Genomic DNA, 12,877 nt, shown 5'->3' with positions numbered 1-12,877 from the left:
GACTTTAATAGTGACAATGCAAACCAGCTTGTGACTCACTATGACATTACCCTCTCTGCTATCTTTAATGAATTGGCACCATTAAAGACTCGCAAAGTATCTTTCACCCAGTCTGCCCCCTGGTTTACACCAGAGTTGCGCAAGCTAAAGTCTGCTGGTCGTCTGCTTGAGCGTCGCTGGAGGAGAACTGGCATGATGGTGCATGCCCTTGCTTATAAGGATCATGTTGGTTACTATAAAGAGGAGCTGCAAAAAGCAAAAACACTTTATTTTTCAAATGTCATTCAGTGCTCCACTGATAATCTGCGAGGTCTTTTTCAAACAGTTAATAAGCTGATCTGCCCTCTGAATTGTTTTCCTTTAACACCTTCGGCTGATCTCTGTTCAAAGTTTATTAATTTTTTTAATCTGAAAATCGACTCTATTTACTCTCAGTTTGCTTTTACGCGGCCTATATTGAATCAGCAATCTCTCTCTGTTCAATTCTCTGGTAGTTGCCTTTCTAATTTTTCTACTGTTAATGAGAGTTTTGTTGGTGAGCTTATTATGAAATCTAGAGCCACTACATGTCAGTTAGACCCCATTCCAACACAGTGGGTGAAATCTTGTCTCCCTGCTATTTGTCCCCTTATCACCAAGGTCATAAATGCATCACTCACTGCAGGTTTGGTCCCTCCCTGTTTGAAATTAGCTGCTGTTACTCCTGTGCTAAAAAAACCTGGCCTTGACCCTGAGAATTTTGCTAACTTTAGGCCCATTTCTAATCTTCCATTCCTGGCCAAAGTATTAGAGCGAACGGTTGTTTCTCAGCTACACGAACATCTGGAATCGAATGATTTGTACGAAGTGTTCCAGTCTGGTTTCAGGAGGAACCATAGCACAGAAACGACTCTACTCAGAGTTGTGAATGATTTGTTATTAGCTGCTGACCAGGGGATGCTAAATGTATTGATTCTTTTAGACCTGACTGCTGCGTTTGATACTGTTTGCCATAACCTGCTACTTACCAGGCTTGAGACACTTATAGGTATAAGTGGCACCGCTCTTTCCTGGTTTAAGTCCTACCTATCTGATAGGCAGCAGTTTGTTTCTATTGGTGGCTACAAGTCTGATTTGTGTGCGCTGTCCCGTGGTGTCCCCCAGGGATCTGTACTTGGCCCTCTACTTTTCATTTTATATATGCTTCCACTTGGCAACATCATTAGAAGGCATGGGCTCCAGTTTCACTGCTTTGCAGACGATGTGCAGATCTATGTTTACTCTAAACCATCTCATACCTGTCCGCCTGCTGTGCTAAGTGACTGCTTACTTGATGTACGTGCCTGGCTGGTTGAAAACTTTCTAAGCCTTAATGGTACTAAAACTGAGGCCATACTGATTTCCTCTCCTGCTACTGCCAGAAAGCTCAGTAACCTTGCTTTCTCTATACCAGGGTTTGTTGTCTCCTCCTCTGCACAGGTTCGAAATCTGGGTGTAATTTTTGACACAACACTGTCGTTCGAACCCCACATAAAAAATGTCTGCAAAACAGCCTTTTTTCATTTAAAGAACATTTCCAGAATTCGCCCATTTCTGTCTTCTGCTGCTGCTGAGATCATTACTCATGCATTCGTGACCTCTAGATTAGACTATTGTAATGCAGTGTTGCATGGTCTCCCTACCCGGCTTTTAAACAGATTGCAGTATGTGCAAAACTCTGCTGCTAGGGTGTTGACCCATAAAAGATCTTGGGAACATATTACACCAGTATTGAGGGATCTCCACTGGCTTCCAGTCCAGTTTAGAGTACAGTATAAAATACTGGTAACTGTTTTTAAATCTCTCCATGATCTTGCCCCCACTTATTTGGGTAATCTACTTCAGATGTATGTTCCAACTCGCACTTTACGCTCCTCTTACTCTCATCTCCTAATTGTGCCTTCTACAAAATTCCGTACTCTAGGTGATAGAGCGTTTGGTGTTGCTGGCCCAAAACTCTGGAATGGGCTTCCACTACAGCTCCGTACATCATCATCTCTATCATGTTTTAAAGCCGGTCTTAAAACCTATCTCTTCCAGCTAGCATTTGAGTGAGAATTTCTCTCGAACTTCTATTTATTTTAGCTAAGTCTTTTATTATTGTTTTATTTTTATTGTTGTTATTTCATATATTTTTTTTCTTTTTCTTAGTTTATTTTATATATTGTTATAAATCTTAATGAATTTCTGTTTTACTTTTTTTGTATTGTACAGTGTCCTTGGGTCTCTTGAAAGGCGCTTTATAAAATAAAAGTATTATTATTATTATTCACTTTTCAGCGTCATGAATAAAAGCAGGAAATATTTTTAAAATATTTAACAAATTACTACATAACAACTAAATATGATACCAAACATTGCAGTTTGTAGTATGTCCAGCATCCATTTTTGAGACTTTGCTTTTATTTCTTTAAAGAAATCTGCAGGGATATTTTTCCACAGTTCAGGCTTAGAAGATGTTGCACTTTCTGTTTCTTGAGATTCGAGTAATCCCAAATACATTCGGTGATGCTGAAGTCCTTTTCTCACATCCTTTCAGACTTACAGCGTTGAGCTGTCTTCTCATAATGGAAAGATGGACAGAATATTTGGATTTGGGGATTTTTTTCAGAACTGAAGCAAGAGTGGAGCTTTATTTTCTACAATCTCTTAAAAGGGAAAGCTCTAAGTGTTTCCCTTCCTTATGCAAGTGCCTCCTCAGAAATTTCCTCTCTGAGAAATCAATAACTTGCCATTAATGGCCATTTCAAGAGGAAACTCTAACTTCTGTGCAGGACAAACCTAATCTTTCCAAATCTATAAAGTAACTACAGAACAATATATGGATCTCTTCTCTAGTCAGTTATCAGTAAGAACCACAGATTGCGAGGCCAGCAGGTTCAAAACTTGGAAAATCTGGAAATGTATAGACTAGTTTTCCAGTTATGTGAAACACCTGGAAAATGAAACAAAAATTGATGGAATACCCTGGAAATATTAGTTAAATGCTGGAAAAGTGTCAAGCATAGCCATTAATACATTTTTCGCATATTCTTTCTTGAATATTTCAGCATATTGTCACTTCACAGGAAGGCAAAAACACACTTAACTTTTAAAGTAAGTAAAAATGTAATTTTATTTTTTGTTTTATAGCAAATTTGTGAGCCTTTCTATTGGTCTATTCATCACAAAATTTTGGTACAGCAGAAAGTGTGGATGTTGCAGAAAAAAATGGAGAAATATTTGGGTTTTTTTTCAGACTGCAACAAAATGCTTAGCTACTAATGCCTAGTTTGAGTGTCCACTGTGGAAGAAATTTTTGAATAAATCATAAATTAGTATAGTCTCAATTAAAGCTCCAAAGTAATATATTTATTGAAAACCTTTGGCTGGGGAGCTTTAGGAAAGGACCTAGAGGTCTTCAAAGTCAGGCCAAAGTTACAAAGGTTATATATTCCCCACATAGGGTGTTATTACTTTTCAATGGTTAACAGAGAAGAAATTGTGGAATGAGTTGGAATTGTGATGGGAGTAAAAATATATTTATTAGTGTATATGCATAATTAACGACAAGGAAGGAAGCTCTTATATGGTCAGAAAGTCTTCTCACACCTGGTCTCTTCTAGAAGGAGCTGGCCTGCAACCTCAAAGCCACTAAACAGTGATTCACTATAACTCCAGTTGGCTAGCTCGGCCTCAGGAAAGAAAAACATGAGATAAGGCCTGGGCAAAATGTGAGGAGTAGGTGATTTGTTCCTCCTTTGCACCCAAAGAAAAGTGATAGTCCACCCTAAATTTTACAGGTAACATATTTATCATAGGAAGCATACATGTACCATGAACCTGTATGTATATATCTTCTAAAGCATATGTCGCTGTTGTCAGAACAAAACCTCATATTTCCAAAATAGTGACTTTACAGGAGAAGGAAAAAACATACTTTACTTTTAATGTAAGTCAATGGAACCAGTTTTTTTTCTGTCATTTTGGGCCGTTTCTTTCGGCCCCATTTATGTAAATGTAAAGGTCTAAAAGAATTTTCAAATTATGCTAAAAGCTGAAAAAAATTTAGATACACGGTTCTCTTCCGACAACAGCGATATATTCCATAAAGATGTTAGTGGTGTGATGGACTATATTAACTCTATATATTATTAGCAAAATTTCTGAATACATTTCTCAGAGGTGAAATTTCTTGGTTACAAAACCACACCATCCATTCTTATTGCAGTATTGCTGCAGTGTTGTGTGTGGACAATGAGCAGGAGCCATCGCTAACATATGAAATCTTGGTGGATTAACAACTCAACTTTACACTTTTCCAATATTTACAGGACATTTGATCAATTCTGTAATTTTCCAGGTGTTTTCTATGACTGGAAAAAAAAAAAACAGAATTTCAGGCTTTCCAGAATGTGGGACCCCTGAACACACACAGAGACAGCCTCATCTCCATTCTTGAGCGAGGAAATGCACACACACACACACACACACACACACACACACACAAACACACACACACACACACACACACACACACACACACACACACACACACACACACACACACACACACACACTGTTGAATTTTTAAACCCCAAATTGCAGGGGGCGTGAGTGCAGAAACAATTAAATGAATCTTTAACACGTTTTACTTCCCTGCTTAAAATACAGCAATGAATAATTCAGGAAGGATTTGGCAAAATGCTTCATGTTTTTCTCTGGTTGTAAAATGAAAGTTTGCTTGCAGGAAAAGCTTAGAATCCGAGATCAACCGTAAAAGATCCAACAAAACAGAACCTGTAGAGACCAACATGCTATTAAAGTATTTTGGGTACAGGGATCTCATGACATGGTAAAAACAAACAAACAAACAAATAAACTAAAAACAAAAAATGTTAAATTAAATAAGAAACTGTATTTATCTATTTACAGCAACTCCTTGTCAGAATTACTATAAATAGCTTTTTAATCATTTGGTCGCCACTTTTTTTAATATGAGACCTTCTGGATATTAATTTTTACTGTGGATATTTCATTTATACAGTCTTCTCAACTATTATGGAAATCATCATCACAAATGCATTATAATGTATTACAATTATAATATTTTATTAGAATTACTTCTAATTAGAATATTAGAACACGAGCATCCAATAGAATCATTTTATACATGCATCTGCACCAACACTGATTTTTTTCATTGTCTATTATTGAACACAGTTATTTTAAAGTTTTGGATAATAGTGTACATTCATCACTTTTCTGTTTGCAAAGGAAAGACGTGGTAACAAAAGCGCACACCACGATAACTTTTCATCAAACACAAATCAGAATAAAATAACTCTTCTTCTACTCACAAATACAAATGTAGTATGGATTGAAAGTGTTTAACTGGCACTTTCAACTTTCCAAACACTTGTTTTAATGAGCTACGAATGAAAGGTAATATCCTCTCATACCATGCTTCTGTGATCATCCATGATACCAGGGTTTAAGGGTTAACAGCTTAGAACTCCAACAACAAGAGAAGAGACTGTGCTGAAATATCACTCCAGCTATGGTCAGCCTTCAACAATGTGCAGCACTTCCGATATAGTCCTAGAAGTGGACACCGAACTGGATTTATGACACTGCTATCGAAGCTTTTAGACCAAGCATGAGTGACTTGTTACTTGTTCTATGCAAGCATTGACAGCTGTGCTAGGGAGCTAATGGAAAGCAGCCTGCTGTATACACTAGAGCTGTGGAATCGATTCAGGGCCAGGACCATCTTTCCGATCAATCACAAGTCCAAAGGACGCCATTAACTTAGTCGGACAGCAGAGCCTCCAAAGCTGCGGCTTTAGAAAGTTTTAATCCACGCACAAAAAGGAGGGAAAAAAGGGGCTGGCTATTTTGGAACGCTATGGATTAGTTCCATCCTGAGCTTAGACAGTACTGCTGCATTGATTTGTACAGATTGCTCAATACAAAAAGGGGAACTCACTTTTATGTGCACTTTACTGTACATGCAGTAGATAAACAGGATTTGTTTTAAACTATTAGCTATTTATGGCACTGCCACTGTGTATTTGAGTGTGAGGCAGTGTATCAGGAGCAGGGTGGAGCCATACTTTGAAAAGTGGTGGGACAAGATATGAAACCATTACCACGTCTTGGCACAATCACTAATATACTAGTGGAACATAACAACAGGTTGTGTTAGTGGGGAATTCAATAGGAGTTTCACTATATGCAAACACCATCATATTTTAAATATATCTAAAGTCATCATTACCATAAAAATAATGTCACAGACTGCGTATGTTTTTAAGAGGAGAGGTGCTAAAAAAATAAAAAAATGAACAGAAACCCAAACTACAAAGAATTTTTTGCTACTTATTACAGATTAAGATATGTGACAATTGAGAACAGACAATCATCTTTGCCAGTAAAACACTGTTTAACTAAAACTTTAAATATAATATATGTATATAAAGTCATTAATATTTTAAGAATTAAATATATTATCAGAATGTTTAACTATTTAATGTAATGCTTAATGCTATCATCCACAAGGCTTTCATATCGGCCGGACCCTAGTCTGCTCAGATAGCTACCTTTGCTAGCTCACATCTCTGAAGAACAGCGGATCCTATCTTAGAAAGGTACGTAAATTTCACACAGTGTGGTAACAAATTGTGACAGAAGCGCATAAATATTAGTCTTTAAAGGACATCTACTGGATTAGTGAGCTGCCTCAGTCCTGTGACCGAGCAACAAATCTGAATATGAAAAGTTTCAGGTTTGTATGCACTTAATAATCTGATAATTGTAGTAAATCAGTCAATAATCCATTTCATGTGTTTACATGCGCTTGGCTAATCAGATAATGAGAGAACTCCAGGTCTACATGTGCCGGGCAATAATTGGGTTTCTGCTTTGCGATTGGCCAATAAGATGTGACGTAAGTGTAACGTAAAACTCATCATGTTGTGGCTTTTTGTTAAACATTGTGTCATTTTAGCAGAAAATTTGGTTGTTTTCGCGTGTTTGCTTTCAGCATCGCCCCATAAGTGGTTTATTGCCATCTTGTGGGTGCTGTGTTAAACGCTGTTTGCTATGTCCGGGACAGTGCTTTGTTTTCGTACACGTGCAGCTTAAGTAAAACGAAAGAAATCAGAGTATAAGTCTACATTTACTAAACTAAAATCCAGCTCTCTTTATCAGATTTCTAGGCCTTTATCGGATCTAAGAAATCGGACTATGGTGTTTATATGACAAAAAACTTCTGAAATATACCAATAATGACTGGTTTATTAAGTGCATGTAAACGCACTCACTGTATGTGAAACGCCTCACCATCATGATACTGAAAAATAATTCATTTATAACGGTAATGTATCAGGGATTGTATGGTATCACATGCAGTTTCAGTTTGAATTACTGTGTAATCAGGAGCTTACTGTACAGGGATAAACACAGCTTTTCTAACAGACCTGCTTTAACCAGTGCGAGGCCTCACAGTAGCTCTAGATTCATCCTGGATGTTTCTCGACTCTCCACTGTTGCGTGCAAACAATCCCGCTGCAGTAATTGCACTTTTGATAAGTACACAGGCAAGAAACCACTCATGCTGAAAATTGAACTCCTCCAAAATCTGTTTGCACAGGAACATGGTCAGATCCCAAAATAACCCAGATCACAGCATCTTTCGAGAAACAACATCCACCAGTATTACCACTGTATTGTTAAAATTCAACAAAGTGCTAACAGATATATAAGAATTTAAATTAGATATAAACATTTTTATATAAAAATTAAATACAAATCATTTATTTCACCAATGACATTATATTGATAGAGTTTTTATTCAATTTACAGTATTTTGTTCTAATGACGAACTACAAATTAACGAACTAAAAAACGAACTACAATTTAAATCAATATACTGCACTGCATAGGTCATTCTACCACTGTGGTGGTAAACAGGGGGCGAATATTCATGTTGTAACACCACTGACAAAATGACAAAGTTTGAAATTTTCTGAAATTTGACGGAAATCTTTACAGTCCACTGCTACTTTCGTTATAAAGTCACAGCTTATGTAGAACAATACTGCATTCATGCAGTTATATTATTTCAATTTTTAAATCACTTTTTTCTTCCATGAGTAACACCACTGACACGGCACATGAAACTTTCAGTATTTTAGCCAAATTTAATAGCTCATCGGTTATTTCACTAACCATGGACTTCTCAGTTAGTCTTCCTTCTATTTAGATATCCATACAAGACATAATTCAAGAAGACCTTCCTGGGATTTTTGTTTTGTTTTGTTTCATTTGTCCTGTAAAGTTAACATGGGACAGACAACAATTTGAATGCATTTTACAATTAAAACTGTAAAACAACCCTCAAATAGTCATTGCACATAAAACGGTTGCCTTTTTCATGCACAACATGACTAAATAGTTTTGATAAAAATTCAAAAAGATGAATTCTCATGTTTTTTTGTAGGTTTATTTTGGAACAAAACAAAGAATAAACATTGATCAAATCTCTTGTGCTTTTAGGACAAATAAGATAAGATAAGATAAGATAAGATAAGATAAGATAAGATAAGATAAGATAAGATAAGGCTTTATTGTCATTCACATCACATGTGGTACATGAGGTGGAATGAAACATTGTACTCACGGTCCAGTCAACTCCCAGGTAACATAAACAATAAATAGAAGGTGCAAATAAAGGGGTGGACAAATAACAGCAGCATGGACCACAGCAGTATGAGTACGAGGTAGGAGGTGTACATCTAAATGCTGGTAATGTATAAAGTGACATGTGTGGGTGATATAGTGGAGGCACTGATTCAGTAAAGCAGCAATAAATAAGTGGACATGAAGTGCCATTGCAGTGCTTGTCTAATTGGAATTAGGGTAGAAGCTTTTCCTCAGTCTGGTTGTTTTGCACTTAATGCTCCGCAGCCTCCAATCTGAGGGGAGTGGAACAAAAAGTGTGTGTGCTGGATGGGTGGGGTGGTATTCATGGCTTCAAAGCTGTGGGACAACATTGCTACCACAACAGTATAATGACCTGCGCCTGTAAATAAATGTACTACTTAAATTTAAACTACTATTTACTGTTCAGATTATAACTCAGATGGTAAACGTGGTGAGTGCTGTGCAGTAGACCCATTTACAGCCACCAACTCAGATAGTAAGGCAGTAAAAAGCTAATAATCTTAGGTGGTGACTGGAACTATTAAAATCTGAAACAGTGCAATAAACACTGGGATTTATACCGTGGTGTATCATTAACGCTGATATCTACCATCAATACTCAAAAAAAAAAATTACTGTCTGCTCTGCATTTAATGATGCCACACATTTTCATTCTGTCGAAGTACAGTCAGCGTATACAGTGTTACCTCAATGTGCCTGCAGTCAGTGTGAACATACTTCCAGTCTGTAAGTCAAACAACCTCACCACTTCATCATTTATAAGGCAAACTCCTCCAAACTGGCATTTGTATTTAATATAAATACATCTGTGTCTCACACTGCTTTCATCAGAACTTACAAAACTGCCTGCCCTCTTTTGGCATCCCCTCTTAAACAGACTGCAATCTGACGCACTCGTGCTCTTAAACATGAAGACGAAATATAATTCTATGTGCATATGAAAACAAGGCAAGGCAGAGGCTAGATTTCTCTTTCATTCACACTCTCTCACGCTTTCTCTATCAGTCTCTCATCCACCTCTCCTTCTCTCTCACTCCTCACTCTAGCAGTCTCTCTCCCCTCTTTCTTTTCTCTCTCTTTCTCCCTCCTCTCTCTTTTTCTCTTCTTTCTCCCACCTGTTTTACTCTTCTCTTTCACTTTCTCTCTCTCTGTCTCTCTTCTACCTCTTTCTCCCTCTCTGTTTATTTTTTCCCCTTGCTGTGTCTTTTTTCTCCCTCTTTCCAGATCCACATAATGATAACCATGGTGATGACGTGCCCCCTTGCTTACAGTAAAGGCATGCACCTGATGGTAACCATGGCACCACCACTGTCCCTCCTGTTTGTGAGTGTGTGTGTGTGTGTGTGTGCTCAGTCGTGCAGAAGCTCCGAGTTCAGCAAGCTTCCCCAGGGGGACGCGGAGCAGAACAATTTACCATCCACATTCCCACACGCTACACAACAATCTCTCTCTCTCTCTCGCTCTCTCTCTCTCTCAGCCCTGTGTGCCCACTCTGGTATGATTTTGTACATGAACATAATAAACTGACCTATTAATGCACCACTCAAACACACTCTCTCTCACAGCAACAGTTGCTAGGTTGGACAAGCTTTCCGGAACGTTGGTAAAAATCCCACTCAATCCAAAGGGCAACTGTCTGATTTAGATTCTCTACAAAACGTTTAGTGTCTAAAATGCTAACAAGCTGGACTATGTTCATAAAACTAGGCAGGTTGGAGAGAACAATGAATTTACCACCATGCTAACGTTAGCTTAGTTACACAACACAAAATCTTTGCTTAATATCTCTTACCAGATATCATTCGTACACAAACAGGACATCACTTGAAGTGAATAACGCTCTTCTGGAGTTTCTCATTAAGTTGAATAAGACTTTTGCTAACAGTCTTTGAAGCTTGTCCAACCTAGCAACAGTTGCTAAGACAGTGGGTGGGACACAAAGATTAAACTGGAAGAAAGCTATCATTATTTATTTTTATGCATGTTCTTTTTTTGTTTGCTTGGTTTTTTTTTTCAAAATATGCATTGCCAGTAGTGGCCTTTACAAATACAAGCAATATTAGTGCTGTATTATGATTAACCCCACTTTTATTAGAGAAACGTAAATATGTTCACCTTCTGTTAAAGCTGGTCTTATGACAAACGGATGGCATTTTGGAAGCAAACTCATCAAGTGAATAAATAAACAAAGTCAGCCAAGTGAAACGAAACGCCCCGGATTCCTTATAACATCGCTCTTCAGGGCAACTAACAGTCAGCCTTCCTATCAACAACAACATGTTTTCCAGCTGAATAGTGAAAGTGTTGAGGGGGAAGTGACCGCCAGTGCATCTGACTTAAAGTCATGCCTGTGCAGAGTAGAGGAGAGGAGTGAAGAGAGGAAGAGAAAGCGAAGGAGAGGAGAGGAGTGGAGAGAGGAAGAGAAAGGGAAGGAGAGGAGAGAGGAAGAGAAAGGGAAGGAGAGGAGAGAGGAAGAGAAAGGGAAGGAGAGGAGAGAGGAAGAGAAAGGGAAGGAGAGGAGTGGAGAGAGGAAGAGAAAGGGAAGGAGAGGAGAGAGGAAGAGAAAGGGAAGGAGAGGAGAGAGGAAGAGAAAGGGAAGGAGAGGAGAGAGGAAGAGAAAGGGAAGGAGAGGAGAGAGGAAGAGAAAGGGAAGGAGAGGAGTGGAGAGGGGAAGAGAAAGCGAAGGAGAGGAGTGGAGAGAGGAAGAGAAAGCGAAGGAGAGCAGAGGAGTGGAGAGAGGAAGAGAAAGGGAAGGAGAGCAGAGGAGTGGAGAGAGGAAGAGAAAGGGAAGGAGAGGAGTGGAGAGAGGAAGAGAAAGGGAAGGAGAGGAGAGAGGAAGAGAAAGGGAAGGAGAGGAGAGAGGAAGAGAAAGGGAAGGAGAGGAGTGGAGAGGGGAAGAGAAAGCGAAGGAGAGCAGAGGAGTGGAGAGAGGAAGAGAAAGGGAAGGAGAGGAGTGGAGAGAGGAAGAGAAAGGGAAGGAGAGGAGAGAGGAAGAGAAAGGGAAGGAGAGGAGTGGAGAGAGGAAGAGAAAGGGAAGGAGAGGAGTGGAGAGAGGAAGAGTAAGGGAAGGAGAGGAGTGGAGAGAGGAAGAGAAAGCGGAGGAGAGGAGTGGGGAAGAGAATGGGAAGGAGAGGAGTTCAGAGAGGAAGAGAAAGCAGAGGAGAGGAGTGAGAAAGAGAAAGCGAAGGAGAGGAGAGGAGTGGAGAGAGGAAGAGAAAGCGAAGGAGAGGAGTGGAGAGAGAAACAGAAAGCGAAGGAGAGCAGAGGAGTGGAGAGGAGAGCCGCTATAAAGCCTGACTGAATAACCAGCAATATCACACCACCCAGCCGCTTCCCAACGTACAAACACACGCAGCAGCTGAAGAAACTGCCCATTCCTGATCAAAGCTGACACTCACTAATTCACAGCTGATACTTGGGGCAAAGGTCAGCTCAGGCAGACCCCTGGGCTCATGACAGACTTATTTCAGTGCCCTTTCTGTTCAGGCCTGTAACGCTACACTCCTACAGTCCACAGTATTTTTAGGACCCAACACGCTGGTCTCCAGCGAGCTCACGCGAACTAACCGCCACTTTCACAACACACAAGACAAGAAATCGGGGAAGCCAAACGCGCCGTGAACGAACAGCTCCGAACTTCCCTCAACTTCTCAACTCCGCAGCAGCTCGCCGCTACTGGGAGTCCTCGCTGTGGAGCTGCAGCGCTGGAGGTGTTTCCCAGGTGCTCGAACTTTCAGAGTGAACCTCTCAGCCGCGATCCGCTCCGCCTGGCTGGCTCTCCGGCACCAGCGCGGACCGGACCGGACCGGACTCGGAGCTCCACACTCACCTGCACGAAACTGTGATCTCAACTTTGGTGGCGGGGATGGTGGCGCTGAGCGGGTCGAAGTCTCCTATCGCCGCCATGTTCAGGAAGCTGCTGCTGTTCATCGTGGCAGAGGAGGGGTGAAAACACACACACACACCCTCACACCCTCACACACACACTAAGCGCTGGAGTCCGAGCCCTTCCAGGAACGGCAGCGCGAGCAGCTCACGCGCCCTGGCCAGAGCATGTGTTTGTGTGTGTGTGTGTGTGTGTGGAGGGAGTGAGTGAGCGAGCGAGAGTGTGTACGTGTGGAGGAGAGAGAGAATCTGCTCAGAGGAGGGGTGA

The 12,877-nt window shown here is 40.1% G+C and overlaps 1 protein-coding gene across 3 annotated transcripts in view; it reads right to left on the bottom strand.

Moving 5' to 3' along the window:
* LOC108427072 (copine-8) overlaps positions 1-12,877 on the bottom strand; it is a 176,206-nt gene extending 163,329 nt beyond the window's left edge. Inside the window, exon 1 of one of the 3 annotated variants that reach the window (XM_037539968.1) lies at positions 12,554-12,877. In XM_037539968.1, coding sequence (XP_037395865.1) covers positions 12,554-12,654 — 101 coding nt within the window. In that variant the 5' untranslated portion in view covers positions 12,655-12,877. The remainder of the gene's footprint in view (positions 1-12,553) is intronic. The other 2 variants (XM_017697002.2, XM_017697003.2) reach the window with 2 other exon arrangements.

This window comes from Pygocentrus nattereri, chromosome 1, assembly GCF_015220715.1.
Source record: "Pygocentrus nattereri isolate fPygNat1 chromosome 1, fPygNat1.pri, whole genome shotgun sequence".
Lineage (NCBI taxonomy): Eukaryota > Metazoa > Chordata > Actinopteri > Characiformes > Serrasalmidae > Pygocentrus > Pygocentrus nattereri.
This window is presented reverse-complemented; position numbering and strand designations above follow the sequence as displayed.